This window comes from Pan paniscus, chromosome 9, assembly GCF_029289425.2.
Source record: "Pan paniscus chromosome 9, NHGRI_mPanPan1-v2.0_pri, whole genome shotgun sequence".
NCBI lineage: Eukaryota > Metazoa > Chordata > Mammalia > Primates > Hominidae > Pan > Pan paniscus.
The window spans coordinates 48,488,934-48,507,411 of NC_073258.2; the positions used below are offsets into that span (position 1 = coordinate 48,488,934).

Sequence of the window (18,478 nt, forward strand, 5' to 3'; positions counted from 1 at the left end):
TTCCCCAATCACTTAAATGGTACCTGTGTCTCTAATTACAGAGCAGGCTGGGAGGAACACAGGCACAATTTCCAGCCAACCTCAGGCGGGGGGCCACTTTTTCTCCTCCTGGGGGCCTGTAGGGACTACAGCTTAGTAGCCAGGACTCCAGACACCTGCTGCTGGAGCTCACTCACGATAGCCTGGCCTGTTCACCCAGCCAGAGACCCCTCCCCTCCCCCTGAGAAGTATCAGCCACATCCCAGTGTTTGAATGGTCCCCATTTGGCCAGATGTGACGCATTTGGGGAAGACACCCATGGTCCCAGCACCCTAATTCTACCCGCCACTGTTGTGAAAGTGAATTGATTTCTTTTTGGCCCAGCCTTACTTCTCGGAGTTGCATGGCTGGTGAACTGGTCCCCAGAGCATGGGTTATAATCCTACTTTCTCAGGAGCAAATTCTCCAGGAGGCCTGGGAGCTAACAGTCATGTAACAGCCTGGAAGGTCAGAACTTCACTCTCCAGAACTATGTCAACTAGATCATAAGGTGGGGAAAAGCCACGTGCCTGCCTGCCTGCCAGGCAAGCAAACAACTGCTGTCTCAGCCTTGGTATGAGCCCTTCTCCCACCTGGTGCTGAGAGCAATTTTGGTGACATCCATGGCTTAGCTGCAATGACATCGCTACCTCTTAAAGGCCTTTGGTTCCTGAGCTAATTAAACGTCCCAGACAGGAAGGACATGCTTAATCTTATTAATAACTTCTGGTCAGGAAACAGTGTGCCCAGCCCTCTGAGGGAGCGCCTTTCTGAACCACCTCCATTTGTTCAGGTGCTTGGCGATTGCTATCAGCCCTTTCAAGAGATTAAGTTTGTACGCAGGAGCAAGCCACTTAGGTAATGGATCCCGGGGCCCTGGGAGTGTCTGGTGACTGTGGAGTGTGCACCAGCCAGCACCTTGGCTCATTCAGATTCCAGAACCACTGTTTTCCAACTTCCTGCTCTTCAGAACCATTGGGGGGTAGGGAGGGACTTGACTATCGAGGAGAAGAGGGGGACTCTCCTGTCTCTGGCTGTTCACCCAGCCCTTTCACACAGAGGGAAGCTGGGGACTGTCCTTGCCCTGAGGAGCCTCACAGCTCAGTGGGGTCACAGATACAAACAATGTGAGCAAATAAGGACAATACCACATTAGACTGGAAACAGTGGAGGTGAGCACATGATGCCCTGTGGGTGTATACCGTTGGTAACTGCTCCAGCCTGGGGGTTCAGGGAAGGCTTCCTGGAAGAAGAAACAGGTGAGATGAGAAATGAGAGTTACAAGCTGAAAATCGGCTGGGCATGGTGGCTCACACCTGTAATCCCAGCACTTTGGGAGGCCAAGGAGGCCGGATCACCTGAGGTTAGGAGTTCCAGAGGAGCCTGGCCAACATGGTGAAACCCCGTTCCTACTAAAAATACAAAAATTAGCTGGGCGTGGTGGGGCGCGCCTGTAATTCCAGGTGCTCAGGAGGCTGAGGCAGGAGAATCGTTTGAAACTGGGAGGCGGAGGTTGCAGTGAGCCGAGAACACACCATTGCACCCCAGCCCGGGCAAAAAGAGCGAAACTCCGTGTCAAAAAAATAGTAATAATAATAAATAAAATTTTTAAAAAGCTGAAAATCTCCCCCGTTGAGGGGAGATCTGTTGAGGGGACTGTGAAATGGAATTCCCTGACTGGGTTTGGTGCAGGCTTTAGTATAAGGCTGGAAGGATGGAAATAGCTCCCTCATCAATTTATGGGACAGTGGTTGGTGAAGCCTTAAAATGCCAATGTTCCAGGAACACTGTTATCGGTTCCAGGACTATTGTTGCTTTAAGCCCCCACCTTGAGCATTCAGAGAAGAGAGATTACTAAGACGAAGTTGCAGATGTCTCTTTAAAAAAGGAGAGAGGATTCTTCGAGCCACGCCCTCTTCTCATTAATATTAAATTATTGTGAATATTGATGTGGGGGCGTGGCGCCTTGGCCAGCTGGGCTAGCCAGCCAGGGGTTCCCAGTTTCACAGAGAGGAAAGTGACAGAAGCCGTGCGGAGGGAGACGCAGAGACAGAGGAGAGGCCGGCAGCCACCCAGTCTCGGGGGAGCGCTTAGCTCCCCCGCCCCGGCTCCTACCCTGTCCGGGGGGCTCCTGAAGCCCTCAGCCCCACCCCCGGGCTCCCCATGGAAGCCAGCTGTGCCCCAGGAGGAGCAGGAGGAGGTGGAGTCGGCTGAATGCCCACGGTGCGCCCGGGGCCCCTGAGCCCATCCCGCTCCTAGCCGCTGCCCTAAGGCCCCCGCGCCCCCCGCGCCCCCCACCCGGGGCCGCGCCGCCTCCGTCCGCCACTCCCCCGGGGCTTCGCCCCGGACCTGCCCCCCGCCCGTTTGCCAGCGCTCAGGCAGGAGCTCTGGACTGGGCGCGCCGCCGCCCTGGAGTGAGGGAAGCCCAGTGGAAGGGGGTCCCGGGAGCCGGCCGCGATGGACGCCGTCTTGGAACCCTTCCAGGCCGACAGGCTGTTCCCCGGATCCAGCTTCCTGGACTTGGGGGATCTGAACGAGTCGGACTTCCTCAACAATGCGGTAAGATGAAGGGTCTCCGTTCCCGTTCCACCCCTCGGCACCCGTCCTCGCGGCGCGCCTGGGCCCCTAGAAGGACCCGACTACACATCACTGGGCAGGAGCCGGGGAGAGGGTTCAGCGCAGGGTCTCCAGGAGCGACATGTGTTTGGAGCTAAGCGCCCCTCCTGGGGGCTCAATCTTTGAATACACTGGCCTCCACCTTCTAGGGGGAAGGGGCCATCGAGGTATCGGGTCCGTCCGATCCTCGGATCTGAGCTCAAGAGACACCAATCCCGCCCTCCACCCACGTCTTCTAGCCGTCCCCAACCCACCCCAGGTTCCAGGACCAGACTGGGCGCAAAGTGGCAGCGCCCTTTCCTGCGCCTCCCTTGGGGCTTCGGTGGCTCATAGGCTGGATCTCCGCTGGGGGGCGCACCGGGGAACGTTCAGAGGGCCTGAGACCCGACCCCTCGGGGATCAGAGCCAGACCTGGGTTCTCAGCCAGGCCCAGAAATTTCAGGGTGCTACCCTGGCAGCCCCAGGGAATCAGGCCCAGAGACCCCCCACCCCCACCCCAGGGAGGGACCTGAGGCTGGGGGCTGGGAAGAGGCGGTCAGGGCAACATAGGGTGATGGCTCAGGAGGAGGGAGCCATTTCTCTCCATCTGCCTCTAGATCTCTGCTCTGTCCCTCTGTTCCTGGAGTCTGGCTGACTTTCTCCCTCTCCCTATGTCTTCTTGACTAGGTCCGACTGTGAGCTTGTCTTTCTCCTCTTTCTCACTCTTCCCCTCCCTCCCTAAGGAAACGTGGCTTCTCTCTCTTCTTCCCTCCCTCCCTCTCTCAGGCTCAGCCCTAAGGCCTTGATGGGGGAGGGGCATGGACTTAGAATGGGAGAAAATATTTGGGTTCAGAAGGGCCTGCCCAGATGAAATGTGGATTGTTTGGGGAGTCTAGTGGGAGCCCCCTCTTCAGTGAACCACCAGTTGCGTGTGCATGTCTGTTCACACACCACACACACACACACACCCTGTGATCAAGCACTTGAGACTCTTTACCTGCTGACCTCTACCTCCCAGGACCAAGATAAACTTGGCCAGGCAAGAGTCAAGTCCTTAGAGGACTTGAGCATCTTGGACTTCCACCTAAACTGTCCCAGGCCACTAGATTGATGGTGAGGAACCAGGCCAAGGGACAGGAGCCGGAGTCAAGGAGGCATGGGGGCTGAGGTCTCCCTGTTCTCCATTAAGCAGCACATCCTGGTCACCCTGCGCTCTGAGGAAGGCCCCTGTCCCAGGCAGAGAGAGCATAATTCAGCAGACAAGACAAGGGTATAAGGGCAGAGGGCTTGCATTGACTGCAGAGAGACTTGGTTTCTAGTCCTGGCTCTGCTTCCCCTGTGAGCTTGGCCCCTACCACTGGCTCTCCTCCCTGAGCCTCAGTTTCTTTGTCTGTAAAATGGGGGAGAGGTTGGATCAGGTCTTCCTATAGATGGTTCTGGCACAGATCCCAGGAATAAAGCAGCAGGGATCGGGGGATCCACACCTCCTCTTGAAGCTGGTAAAAGACACTAGTCAGAGGGAAAGAGGTTTGTCAGAGCTCGGACCCTTGAAGTCAAGCAGGGCAGTAGAGCCCTGCAGTAAGCTTCCCTCGGCCCTTGGCAGCTCTGAGTTGGGCTTTCTTCTGAATGAACTCGGCCGCCCGCAGCCTCTTCCTGCTGCTCCATTCAGCCCTGCATCCCCAGCTGCTTATCTGGGCCTTGGTCCAGCACAGGAAAAGAGGCACGACCAGACAGTGGGATCCAGCACTAGGACACTGGGGAGGAAAAGCCCTGCTGGGGAGGCTCCTGATCTCGCACCTGGGCAGCGCCAGGAGAGGCAGCGGGAGAAGATGGGGTGCCTAAGGAAAGAGAGAAAGGACTCTTGGGCTGGGAATCAGGAGATTTAATTCTGTCTCTGTTTCTGCCACCAGCCAGCGGGACAATTCAGAAAAGTGACTTTTCTTTTCTTGTTTTTTTGTTTTGTTTTGTTTTGTTTTTGTTTTTTTCAGACGGAGTCTTGCTCTGTCGCCCAGGCTGGAGTGCAGTGGCGCGATCTCGGCTCACTGCAAGCTCCGCCTCCCGGGTTCACGCCATTCTCCTGTCTCAGCGTCCCGAGTAGCTGGGACTACAGGCACCTGCCACCATGCCCGGCTAATTTTTTTTATATTTTTAGTAGAGACGGGGTTTCACCGTGTTAGCCAGGATGGTCTTGATCTCCTGACCTCGTGATCCACCCGCCTCGGCCTCCCAAAGTGCTGGGATTACAGGCTTGAGCCACTGCGCCCGGCCAAAAGTGACTTTTCTTCTTCTGGGCTTTGACTTCCTCATCTGAAAAATGGGAATATTAGAACTATAGCATTACTGTAAGCATTTCGAGAGAAAATTAAAGTGAAGGTTATGTAGCACAATGCCTGGCATGTAACGTTCATCGTTGGCTTGATCCATAGAGACTGGATGGGTGTGATAGTGAGAATTGCTCAGCTACGAGTTGCTGTGTGAACATAGCAAGTCACTTTCCTTCTCTGGGGTCTCCATCTCCATATCCGAGGTTCCTTCCAGCTGAGATCCCATTCCAACCCTTCCCCCAACTTCTTCATTCTGCATGAGGATAGGAAAATGTTTCCAGGGTTAAGGATGGGTAGGGATGGTGTCTGTGTGCCTCTCAGTCTGGAAAATGGAGAGCAGAATATTCGCTATCCTCCTTAAAAATCCAGATACGGGCCATAAATCATGTGGAAATCATGTGTGCTCTGTTGCTCTGTGCAAAATGCAAAATGCATGCTCACCCTGAAAACAACTATGCAAGAAATACGCATGCACTTGGACAGACAGGAGAATGAGTACACAAAGTCAAGACAAGTGTGTTTGGAGGTGGCTGGGCTGCTTTATTTTTCTTTCTATGAGGATACCTTCATGTTGCTGCAATTCTGTTTATGAGATTCTCAGAGATCCTCAGAAGGGGGCTGCCCTTCCTGTCCCATCTGGGGGCATCTCCTCCCTGCCCCTCCCGCTCTCCCATGGTTTCTGATGTGGCCACCCTTGAGCCACTGTACTCTGTGGTCCTTCAGCCCCTTGGCCCGTATGAGAGAGAGGGTCTGGGCTCCAAGAACTGGGATAAAGGACCAGAGGGAGAGCAGGTCGTTTCTCCAGATGGAAACACTAGGTCTGTGTGCTGTCCCCTCCTTCCTCTGGCTAAGGGGAAGGGATGTCTGGCTTCTCTAGAGGGAACTGGCTTGGGATCCCAGAGAAGCCCCAGCTGGGAGGGTGTGGGGAGGAGAAGGAGGAGGAAGAAGAGGTCTGTTTTCTCAGAGGGGAGCAGCAGGAAGCTGCAAGGATGTTTGCCCAGCACACCCGTTTACTCCCTGCAGCTGGGGAGGCCAGGTGTGGGAGTGACGGGGACCCAGGGACCAGCCCAGCATTGCGGGGAGGCGGTGGGGGCTAAGGCTGATCGCTACTCCCCACACGCCTAGCCTGGCTTCTCCTGAGCTAACTGGGAAGCAGAGAGGCACCCCCACCCCCAGCCTTCGGGAGATTTAGGGAGATTAGAGAAGTATGTGTGTTTGGGTGTTCCTATGTCTGTGGGTGGGCCTTTAACAGTCCTTAAAAGGGGAGATTTGTGTGTGTTTCTGTTTAAGTTCTCACCAACAGGAAAGAGGACAGAAGTGCTAAGGCACTCTGGTCTCAGAGTGGAATCTGCTAGAAAAGATCTAATGAAAAACCTACTGGAGGAGCCCAAATCTCAGGGTGCCTATTCAGAAAGGAGACCTCTGATACCTACTCTATCAAAACATTAAGTTCGTTTTGAGCAGAGGTTTGGTTTGGGTTTTGCTTCCCCCAGTGTTGAGGGAACAGTTCCTTGAGTCAGGGGCTTGGTCTGTCTTGTTCACTGCTGTATCCCAGTGCCTAACAACCGTTGATGAATGAATAAATCGATGGATGGATGAATGAATGGATGGATGGATGAAGAAAAAGGGGCCCAAACCAGACCCCACATTCTTAGAGAAGAGGGAAAAGTGTCCTTAAGCCCATCTATTTGCAGCCATCGAGGTCCTGCAGAGCCTGCACTGTCTCTGGGGTCCAGGAAGGGCTCTCCATGGTTTTCAATGAGTTCTCATTACCTTGAGCCATCCCCCTACTGCACAGGCCTCTGCAGCCCCTGGTCTAGAATAGTCTACAGCTGGCTGACCCACAGGGGATTTGAACTTGTGGCTCAGGTCTCACTCTTGAGCACTGTCTCTAGGGCTTCCGTTTTCCCCAGTTTCTTCTTCAGATTGCTCTAGGACTCCTGGATCCATACTCACCCAATTTAAGACTAAGCCTTTCCAGCCCTGCCTCAGAGCCCTTGCACATGCTGTTCCTGTCATCTGGACTGCTTTTCCCCCAGTCTGTCCATCTCAGCCTTCTGATCCCAGCTCAAATATTGCCTCCTTAGGGAACGCTCCCTGACTACCTAAAGTGGGACCCCCCTGTTCTTTTCTGTTTTAGTCTTTTGATATCTTCTAGCCCTTAACCCAGTTTGCAATTATTTTAATGGCCTATTGTCTATTTCCTCCATGAGAAAGTAAGTTCCATAAGAGGAGAGTCCATATCAGTTTTGTGCATTGACATAAACCTAGCACAGTCACATGGGACAAAATAGATGCTCAATGTAGTAAAACTCTACAATAATGCAATAAATATGCCCAGTCAAAAATTTCCAATTATGTTCATTTGCAGTGGCTCATGCTTGTAATCTCAATGCTTTGGGAGACCAAGGTAGGAGGATTGCTTGAGCCCAGGAGTTCAAGACCAGTCTGGGCAACATAGGGAGACCTCGTCTCTACAAAAAATAAAAAAAAAAATGAGCCAGGCATGGTGGCATATGCCTGTGGTCCCAGCCACTTAGGAGGCTGAGGAGGGAGGATCACTTGGGCTGGGGAGGTTGGGACTGCAGTGAGCCATAATGGCATCACTGCACTCCAGCCTGGGCAACAAAGCCAGACCCTGTCTCTAAAAGTAATAATAATAATACAAATTTAAAAATAAATTTTCCAATTACATAAAATGTGGAGTAATATTTTTGTAGAATTAACGAAAAACAGTATTTTTCAGATGGTCTGTACTATCACAAAAAGCAGGAAAGTAAAAATTGTGACACCTTACTGCACAAAGCAGACCAAACAGAAAGAGTACCACAGGAGCATGAGGCAGTCACTTTTTTTTACCAGCCCCATAGAGAATGGAGTTTTGCTTACTTTTATTTGAGAAGGGGCTTGAGCATAGAACAGAAGTCAAGTTTGGGTCACATTGTAGTGAACTTTGCTCTATTTCAAGGACTTACTGTATTTGTAGAGAAAATTACTTTAGACTGGGGCAATCCTTGTAAGGGAAGGGAAAAATTGTTTTAAAAAAATCCCAGGCTGGATGTGGTGGCTCACACCTGTAATTCCAGTACTTTGGGAGGCGGAGGCAGGGGGATCACTTGAGGCCAAGAGTTTGAGACCAGCCTGGGCAACACAGAAAGACTCCATCTCTACAAAAAATAAAAAATAAATTATCCAGGCATGGTGGCACATACCTGAAGTCCTGGCTGCTTAGGAGACTGATGTGGGATGATCACTTGAGCCCAGGAGTTCAAGGCTGCAGTGAGCTATTATCACGCCACTGCACTCCAGCCTGGGCAACAGAGCAAGACCCAAAAAATCAGATATAAGTGTTCAAGAGGTGTACTTATGATTCCTGAAGGGATCCTGGGGTTTTCAGGATCCTGGACTGGCCAGCCCTTAGGGTGATGGGGATGCTGGGTCCCACAGAAGTGCTGTCTGTGCCCCGATATGTTGTGAGGTCCCTCCGGCTTCCCTGGACCAGCTGGGAATTCACTTGCTCATTCATTAATACACATGTCCATTCCTTCAGCAACTGGGCACTGAAGGAACATCTATGCCGGTGCCAGGGTAACCCAGATGAAGAAAACACACTTGACCCTCCAGTCAATCACGGACGAATGAGAGAGACAGAGAGGGAAATAGGCAGTATCAACACCATGGTGGGCGCCATGATGGAGCAGAGCATGGCAGGAGGCTGAGCCAGGCTACAGGTCATGAAAGCTTTCTCAGAAGGTGATCTCTGCACATGCTGCCCCAATTTCCCTCTTCCTTAGTGGCAAAGGAGTTATTAGAAGGCATTTCTGGCCAGGCATGGTAGCTCATGCCCATAATACCAACACTTTGGGAGGCTGAGGCAGGTGGATCACCTGAGTTCAGGAGTTTGAGACCAGCCTGACCAACATGGTGAAACCCCATCTCTACTAAAAATACCAAAAAAATTAGCCAGGCATGGTGGCATGTGCCTGTAATCCCAGCTACTTGGGAGGCTGAGCCAGGAGAATCGCTTGAACCCAGGAGGTGGAGATTGCAGTGAGCCAAGATCGCACCATTGCACTCCAGCCTGGGCAACAAGGGCAAAACTCCATCTCCAAAAAAAAAAAAAAAAGGCATTTCCACAGGGACTGGGGCCATGTTCCTTTTACTGAACACGTATAGGCATTATTATCCATTGTGCACTCTGCTCAAGGGCAGGAGTCCTATGGAGAGTCAAAGAGGGGAGCAAGAAGAAGCTACAAGCAAGTTCTCTCATTGTTCTAGTTTGAGATTTCCCCTCTAGAGCAAGGAAAATTCAGGATCTTTGATATCACAGGGTCCCTGTCTTCATCCTCACCCACTCCCATCCTTAGGGCACCTTGGATGCCTAGAGCTTTATGGGCAAAACCAGATCCCCTGAATAAGCTCCCACATCCCATTTCACACCCTATCAGATTCACCCCCAGGATGCTGTTCCCCAGCCCTTCTGGGGACTTGGATCTTTGCTCTCTGCAGCTCCCAGGACTCCTCAGGAGACTCTGTTTCTGTCTGCCCTGGCCTGGCCTGGCTACTGCACCAGGAGAGGGGAGCATAAAGGACATCCCTGTTTTGTGTCTTCTCCCTGTATCATGTGCCTCGTGCGAGTCCTGGTACCGAGGCCCTCCTGGAGCATCTCTCTCTGGAACCTGGCTTGCCCTTGAACCTCCCTCAAGAAACCAGCTCCAGATGCTGGAGAACAGGCTGTTTCTCTGGAAGTCTCAGCACTCCTGGGGGCAGGATGGAGGAGGAATATTTGGGTGGAGTTAAGTCAAGACTGTGAGCTGGAACTCTGTGTAACCCTCTTGAGCAGCCCTGGGGAAGCCAGACTGAATGGCAGGACCCTGGACCAGGATTGGGGAATGTGTGGGGGTGGGATTGTCTGGTTCAGGAGAAGCTGGGAGAGGCAGGAAATGCCCCAGGACTCTGACCCTCAGAGGAAATATGTCAAAGGTATTGATTTCTTTGGAATGTCAAAGATCTTGATCCCCACCACCTAGACACACCATATTGTCTACAAGGCCAGTTTGATAGCTGGAGCAACCATGGGCTTCCCTGCCGCCGGGTTCAGTGTGCCTCCTCCCCTAATTCCCCTGGGACAGAGCCCTCACTGCCGCTTCCTTGGCCGTTGGCTCGTGGCTCGTGGCCCAGAAGCCACTTCACCCATCACAGAGAGTTTGACACATCTGGGCTGGGATGTGCGGTCCGACATAACAGCTGGACAGCAGCAGCCACTGGCTCCTCCTCCCCTTCCAAAAGAATAACAAAAATGAAAGTAGCGATGGAGTGAGGCAGGCTCTTCAGGCCTTCATGGAGAGCCAGGAGGCGGGTTTCAGGCAGTGATTGACGGGGGCTCGCTTTGGAGGCAGACAGGTCTGAGCCTTTGCCCATGGGTTCCCCTCCACCCGGGATACACTCACCCTTCTTTACCTCATTTCCCTCACTTGCTGTGTGACCCTGGGCAAATCACTTTCCCTTTCTGGGCCTTGGCCTCCTCATTTCTGAACTAAACTGAGGGCTCCTTGAGAGCAGGGTGTGTCAGTCAATTATTTGTGGCTATTCCCTAGGTACAGCTATAATGACTGAGTGCTCAGGAAATGTTTATTTATTGGATGGATGGAAGGAAGGCAGGATGGAGTAGGGTGGGGACGATAGAGGAATGAATAGGTGGGTGGATAGATAGTAAAAGAAAGGACACTTCTACACTTCCAGCTTTGATGGCCCTCTTTTTTAAAGTAGATTGCTTCATTCGTTCACTCATTTGATTACTCAAATCGTGAATGTTAGCATAAATGCCATCTCTCCCTTTCACTTTATCATCATGGCCTTTTCTATTATGATATCTTGTGCACTGGAAGAATATATAGACTGTATATCTATCAGTTATAAAGTATAATAAAATTAATACATGGAAACTTACCCAGCTTAAGAATCAGACTCAGGGCCGGGCATGGTGGCTCATGCCTGTAATCCCAGCACTTTGGGAGGCTGAGGCGGGTCAGTAGTTTGAGACCAGCCTGGCCAACATGGTGAAACCCCGTCTCTACTAAAAATACAAAAATTAGCCAGGCGTGGTGGCGGGAGCCTGTAATCCCAGATACTCAGAAGGCTGAGGCAGGAGAACTGCTTGAACACAGGAGGCGGAGGTTGCAGTGAGCCGAGATTGAACCACTGCACTCCAGCCTGGGCAACAGAACAAGACTCTGTCTCAAAAAACAAACAGACAAACAAACAAAAAAAGAAAAAGAAAGAAAGAAGAAAGAAAAAGAAAAGAAAACAGACTCAGTTCTGAATATCTTGGTCTCTCAAAGCTGCATGAGTTTGGGACAGAGGTGAGCTGTAGATCCTGAATCCACCCCACTCTGGGGAGATTTTAAACAGGAAAGTCCCAAGACTTCCCAGGTGTGTACTCCCAGGCTCAACGTGTGCAGACAGTGGGTCCGCAGGTCAGATGGCAGATGATGAGGCAAGTGCTGGGGAGGTGATCCTTGCCTGAGGCGGGACGTCTTCAGCACTGCTTAGACCTGGGGCCTCCCACTTGTCACCTGTGTGAGCTTGGGCAGGTGCTTTAACCTCTCCAAGCTTATTTTCCTCATCCAAAAGTAGGGTTCATGGTAAAACATAGGGTTCTTAAGAGAATTCCATTAGAAATTCTTGCAGAGGGCCTGGTACACCATAAACCCTCTATAAACAATAGTTGCCACTGCTGTTTTTATTGTTTTGGTTTTTAAATATTTTTTTGAGACAGTGTCTCACTCTGTTGCCCAGGCTGGAGTGTAGTGGCACAAACACAGTTCACTGCAGCCTCAACCTCCCGGACTCAAGTGATCCTCTCACCTCAAACCCCTGAGTAGCTAGGACTACAGGCACATACCACCAGGTCTGGCTAATTTTTTGTATTTTTTGTAAAGATGTTTTTTTGCCATGTTGCCCAGGCTGGTCTTGAACTCCTGAGCTCAAGCGATCCTCCCTCCTTGGCTCCCAAAGTGCTAAGATTACAGGCATAAGTCACCACACCTGGACAATTTTTAATTTTTGTGGGTACATAGTAGGTTAGATATTTATGGGGCACATGAGATATTTTGGTACAGGCATGTAATACATAATAATCACATCATGGGACAGGTGCGGTGGTTCACGCCTGTAATCCTAGCACTTTGGGAGGCCGAGGCGGGTGGATCACAAGGTCAGGAGTTTGAGAACAGCCTGACCAACATGGTGAAACCACATCTCTTCTAAAAATACAAAAATTAGCCAGGCGTGTTGGTGTGCACCTGTAATCCCAGCTACTCAGGAGGCTGAGACAGGAGAATTGCTTGAACCCAGGAGGCGGAGGTTGCAGTAAGCCGAGATCACGCCACTAAACTCCAGCCTGAGCAACAGACTGAGATTCTGTCTTAAAAAAAAAAAAAATCACGTCATGGAGAATGGGGTATCCATCCCCTCGGGCATTTATCCTTTGTGTTACAAACAATCCAATTACACTCTTTTTTTTATTTTATTTATTTATTTATTCATTTATTTTTGAGATGGAGTCTCGCTCTGTTGCCCAGGCTGGAAATGCAATGGCACGACCTCCACTCACTGCAGCCTCCGCCTCCCAGGTTCAAGCAATTCTCTGCCTCAGTCTCCCGAGTAGCTGGGATTACAGGCATACGCCACGACACCTGGCTGATTTTTGTATTTTTAGCAGAGATGGGGTTTTGTTATGTTGGCCAGGCTGGTCTCAAACTCCTGGCCTCAAGTGATCCGCCCGCCTCAGTCTCCCGAAGTGCTGGGATTATAGGCGTGAGCCACCGCACACGGCCCTCTTAGTTACTTTAAAATTAAGTTATAATTGACTATGGTCCCCCTTGCTGTTTTTATTTTGATTGTTGCTGTCATTGCTTAAAAGGAAGGCCCATGGCATTTGACAGCCCTCGCAGGAATATCCCACCTTGTCCAGCCCTGCAGAGCCCTGATCACGGGGATTTTATTTTTCTGTCTCAACTCTCTGGAGATGGAAGGCTCTTTCCTTTGGGTAAAGCCAAAAAGCCCCAGGCCACTTCTCAGGGCTCTTTCTGGGCAGCAGGAGAGGGATGGCCAGGAAAGGAGCAAAACCGGATCCCCAGGATGAACCCAGTGTGTGGAGTGGGGGCCCATATTTTGTATCTGGCCCTGGACTAGGTGCTGCAATGGGGCAGCAGGATCATTCTTTCAGCAACCAGTGTTGTTGTGGGTGCTTAAGAGCGTGGGTTCTGCAATCAGAGCTTGGGTTCAAATCCCCACTTGACCACTTGCTAACTGAATGAACCTGGGCAAGCTGCTTAACTACTCTGAGCCTCAGCGTCTCATCCATAAAGTGAGGGTACTAAGAGGACCCACTTTATCCTTTGAAGCTTAAATGAGATACTACATGCAGGAAGTTAGAGCAGTGCCTGGTACATAAATATTCGCTGTTATTATATTATGATCATTACCATTAGGCAGAGTATATGCTGGGCCCTGTTTGAGGCTCTGCAGAGGGTTCAAGGATGAAATCCGGCCGGGCGCGGTGGCTCACGCCTGTAATCCCAGCACTTTGGGAGGCTGAGGCAGGCGGATCACTTGAGGTCAGGAGTTCAAGACCAACCTGGACAACACAGTGAAACCCCGTCTCTACCAAAAAATACAAAAATTAGCCAGACATGGTGGTCCATTCCTGTAGTCCCAGCTACTTGAGAGGCTGCACTCCAGCCTGGGCAACAGAGTGAGACCCCGTCTCCAAAACAAAAAAGATGAAACCTGTCCTTGATCTACCCGAAAGAAGGGTAACGTTTAGAAGGACAGTTGGATCCCATTGTGTGTAATTAGAGTTCAGGGCATGACATTAACCAATGACCTAACAGTCTGTAAGTGCTGTGGTAGAACAGAGAGGGAGATGACTCTTCAAGCTTGGTGATCAGGGAAGGCTTCTTGGAGGAAGCAGCATTTGAGTTGGCCCCTTAAAGGATAGGAAGAGTTAGAATGAGGAGATAAAGGACAAAACACTGCAGGCACCAGGAGAGGTATAAGCAAAGGTCCTACAGCCATGGGGACCACAGCAGGTTTAAGGAGCTGGGAATGGTCCATCCAACTAGCCTGGAGAGGAGAGAAAATGAGGGGGCTCCAGCTCTAGTGGTAAGTTGGGATCAGTTTCTGACAGTCCTTGAGTATCATGCTGAGGAGCTGGGAGTTTTTCAGCAGGCAGGAGGGAGCCAACGATAGTTCTGGGTTGCACCAGGTGATGGTCACCACCTCCTCTGAAGGGTCTCAGTGCTAGGAGGCCTGCAGTCCATCAGGCGGATCTCAGCTGTCAGCCTGTCTGGGTGATCAGGGACTCTCCCCCAGAGGGAACAGAGTTGTGGGACCTCCCTGAGCCCAGGACAGTAGCTGACTCCAGGTCCCTTCTCTCCTCTGATTTCTACTATTCAGTGCCCTGATGTGACTCTCGCACTGGGCCAGGAGTACCAGTTCCCTTCTGGCTCCTTCACCCCCAGCACTGAGAGCCAGGCTGGCCTGGGGAGGCCCAAGGCAACTCCGCCCTTGCAAAGGGACAGGCTGTTCCTCTTTGGGGCTGGGAGCTCCAGCCTGAACCATGTCCTGGCTCCTGGCCCAACACCAGGACCCTAACAAGGTTCCCCCATCTCCTCCAATACTTCAGGACCCTCCACTATCAAAGCACGTCTCTATGAACCCCAGGGGCCTAGGAGGGTCTGAACCCTCCTCCTGAGCCCAGCCCAGCCTGGCACACCAGCTCCTTGACCCTCCTACCCATTGGCTGGGACAAGATGCCCAGAGCCCCACTCACCATCCTTCCAGCCCTGCCCTCTGCCGCCCCAAGGCCTTCACCCCTTTCTCTCCAGGGCTGCAAATCACTTCCACATTTGGGATCTGGCATGCACTATCTGCTTGGAACTCTCTCCTCCCAGTTAGCTCCCATCTCTTTCCACCCCACAAGTTCAGCCCCTGGGGTCTGCAGGAGGGGAAGGGCTCCTGCCTCTGACAATCCCTTCAGAGGACTAAGAGGGAGCCTGACTGTGGCCCGGTGCCAGAGGGACAGTGGACAGGAGGCCTCCCAGAGAGAGATGAAAGAGGAGGAGCCAAGGGGGTGGGCGGAGGCAGAGCTTGAGCAAGCAAGGGGATGAGGGGTTGGGGGTGGGGAGGCAAGGAAGGTGGTAGTTCCCAGCTCAGCACATTCCTGAGACATCTGGATGCACTGGAAGGGCCCCAGCTGGCCTGCATGACTGTGGCTCTAGCTTCTCTGCTCTGTGATGTCAGGACCCAGCACTCCCCGCTCCCCTCAGAGTCCCACTGGCCTGGGGGCCACTTGGGGCTGAGTACTGGGGTCTCTTCCCCAGACCCCTGACCCTCAGTGAGCAAGAAAGAGGCCCCTGGGGCAATGGAGGAAATGCTTGCCACAGAGGTGGGCCAGGGTATGGTGGCAGGAGGGAGGCACTGAAGACCCAGTGGTTTGCCCATCCGACTGACTCAAGGAAAATGTGCCTTTGGGCTGGTGCCAGTCCTTCTCTTCTCCTTGGAAGGGAGATAGAGACAAATGAATGACTCTGGAAACGGCTGCTTACCTTGGGCTGTGTGACCCCAGGCAAGTGCACTCCCATCCCCAGCTCTCGGTTTTCTTCATCTGTAATAATAACAGCTACATTTAATGAGAGCCTTCCTCCTATATGTCCTGCATTATATAAAGCACTTCGCAATTGTTGTCTCATTTAATCCTCACAGCAACCTGGTGGGGTGGATATGAACGTTCCCATTTTATACTCAGGACTGAGGCTTAGAGAGGTTAAGTAACTTGTCCAAAGCCTGCACAGTGTATAGCAGAACCAGGATTAGAACCAGGTCCGTCTGACTCCCTTGCTCATAACCATTGAACTGCTTTGCCTCTTCACATAAGAGGGGGTGGACCTAATGATGCCAAAATTCCTTTCAGTTCGAAAATTGTAATGATTTCTTTTGGCCGTTGCAGGGCTCTTCAAGAAGGGCAAGGGCAAGCATTAGTCACCTACTGGGTGGGGGAAGGAAGGCAGAGACAGCTGGCTTTGAAGCATCGGGTGGGTCAAGAGTCTTTGGAGGTCCCCTCCCTTGGAGGCCCAGAGAGCTCCAGACCCCAGGGATTGGAGTCAATAGCCTAATCCCCAGCTGAGCCCAGGGATCCCACACCTTCCCTGAAAGAAGGGAGTAAATAAGGAGAGAGAATACCACTCCTTCCAAAAATAAAACCTGAGGACAACTCAGACAGGCCAGGACTGCTGAGGATGTCAGAGGCTGAATGCTGAGTACACTGAGGAGAGGGGAGAGGCCAAGGGAATTCCAGCCAGAGTGAGGCGGTAGGCTCCAGGCGAGGAGGGCCTTCCAGCTGGCCAGGGGCCGAGAGAGCAGCCCTGGCGGGTTGGCCACTGTGTTCTGTTTATACCCTTAGGCCTGACAGGGTCTGGGGGGACAGCAATTCCAGCACTGAGTGGAGTCTGTGCTTCCCAGGTACCTGGTCTGGCTGGGGCTTAAGAACAGAAAGGCTTAGGGAAGGAAGAACAACCCGGAGAATGGGTACAGCGGCCCCACTAGGGAGGAGCCGAGGGAAGGGGTCCAAACACATGGAAACTCTGCCTGGAGCAGAAGCAAGCTGGCATCAGAGCAAGATTCGGGACGGTCATTCCTGGAGGCTCTCTGCTACAGAAAAAAGGGCCTGAGTCCATAAGCTCTCTGACACACTCCTTCATTCACACACTCATCCAGTCAGTCAGTCACTCAGTGAATGCCTGAGCATCCACTGTGTGCGGGGACCAATGCTAGCCTTTGCAGATTCAAACGAGAATTGGACACAGCAAGACATATAGGCAATACGGCTGGATCATTTGAAGCTACACCAAGGAACCTGTACTCTATCCTAAGGGTAGTAGGGAGCCATGATTCACTGATGATGAGTATAAGTTCCTCATCAATGGAGCAGAGAAATGACATAGGACTTCTAAGTTTTAGAAGATCCCATTTTTTAGAGACAGGGTCTTGCTCTGTTGCCCTGGCTGGAGTGTAGTGGTGTAATCATAGCTCAGTGCAGCCTCAAACTCCTGGGCTCAAGTAATCCTCCTTCAGCCTCCTGAGTGACTGGGATTACCCACCACACCTGGCTAATATTTTTAAATTTTTTTTTTTTAGAGATGGGATCTCGCTATGTTGCCCAGGCTGGTCTCAAACTCTTGGCCTCAAGCAATCTTCCCACCTTGGCCTTCCAAAGTGCTAGGATTACAAGTGTGAGCCCCCTTGAGTGGCCTAGAAGATCTCTCTTCATGTAAGGTGGAGAATGCTCTGGAGAGGGATCAGAGTTCGAGACTTGGACTTACCCTTCATTATCACACCATTGGTCAGAAAGCCTTTTGAGAGCAGGAACTGGATCTTGTTCATCTCTGTATCCACAAAGCTGGGCACCCAGTAGGTGCTGAGTAAATACTGAACAAATGCATGAATGATGAATAAATGAATGTGACTAGATGCCCTTATTCTCCAGAGGCCCCTGCGCCAACCCCGGCACTCGGTTTCCGGTGTCCTAAGCTGTCCTGCAGGGATCCCCTTGCCGCTGCCTATAGACCAGCATCTCCAGCAACCAGACCATGGGCTGCTGTGCCCTCGGAGGTGCCAGACACAGCTAATCCCAGCCCTGGGCGGCGGCACTCGCTGCCATCGCTTCCTCCTGCCCAGACAGTGCCTGGTGCCCACCCCAGGGTTGGACCACAGCGCATGGGCTGCCTGGTAAGAAGATGCCAGGGGCTGGCTGGGAAACTGAGGAAGCTATGGCCTGACCAGGACAAGGTTACCAGTGTCAGGAGGGGCAATGGAAGGGCCAGACTAACAGGGCTAGGGGGCTGCAGAGAATATACACCCTCCCCAGGACTCTGCTCTGCCTTGAAGTAGCCCGCGGCTGGCGCCAGCCTGCTGATTCCTCTCTCCTTCCTTTCTCCAGCACACACTGGCAAAGAAAAGCTCAGTCCCCATGTTGGCACTTTCTTCAGTCCCAGCCCTCAGTGTCCCAGCCCCATGCAAGCCCGGGGCTCCCAAATCTCCCTCACTGGTGTTCACATGACTCAGTCATCTCAGGCACTGAGATGCTGGCTTGGCAGCCAACATTTAGTTCTGTGGTCATGTGAGATGGTGTGTGTGTGACAGCGAGTATGCGTGACCATGTCTGTGTGATCCTGTGTCTGAGGTGACTTCGCATGTGTGTGAGCGTAGGGGTGTGAATCACTGATCACATCTGATGAGTGTGTCTTGTTGAGTTTGTGTTCATACCTGACAGCGTCAGCCTATGTGACTCTGTGAGGGTATCTGTATGTGTGATAGCGCCTGTACAAGGCTGCACATGGAACTGGCTGAATGTGTCGATGGGTGTACTTTTCACTATGTGGTGTCAGAGAGGTGGTGTTTCCCTGTGTACAAAGGAACCCCTCAGCCCACATCTGTGTAGCATGTGCACATGCATGCGTGCACACACACACAGAAGT

At 52.0% G+C, this 18,478-nt stretch overlaps 1 protein-coding gene across 3 annotated transcripts in view; it reads left to right on the forward strand.

Moving 5' to 3' along the window:
- Positions 1-1,963: 1,963 nt before the first annotated feature.
- CREB3L1 (cAMP responsive element binding protein 3 like 1) overlaps positions 1,964-18,478 on the forward strand; it is a 43,788-nt gene continuing 27,273 nt past the window's right edge. For 2 of the 3 annotated variants that reach the window (XM_063608420.1, XM_063608419.1), the window contains exon 1: positions 2,009-2,577. In XM_063608420.1, coding sequence (XP_063464490.1) covers positions 2,476-2,577 — 102 coding nt within the window. In that variant the 5' untranslated portion in view covers positions 2,009-2,475. Of the gene's footprint in view, positions 2,578-18,478 lie in introns of all 3 variants that reach the window. The other variant, XM_003815219.6, reaches the window with a different exon arrangement.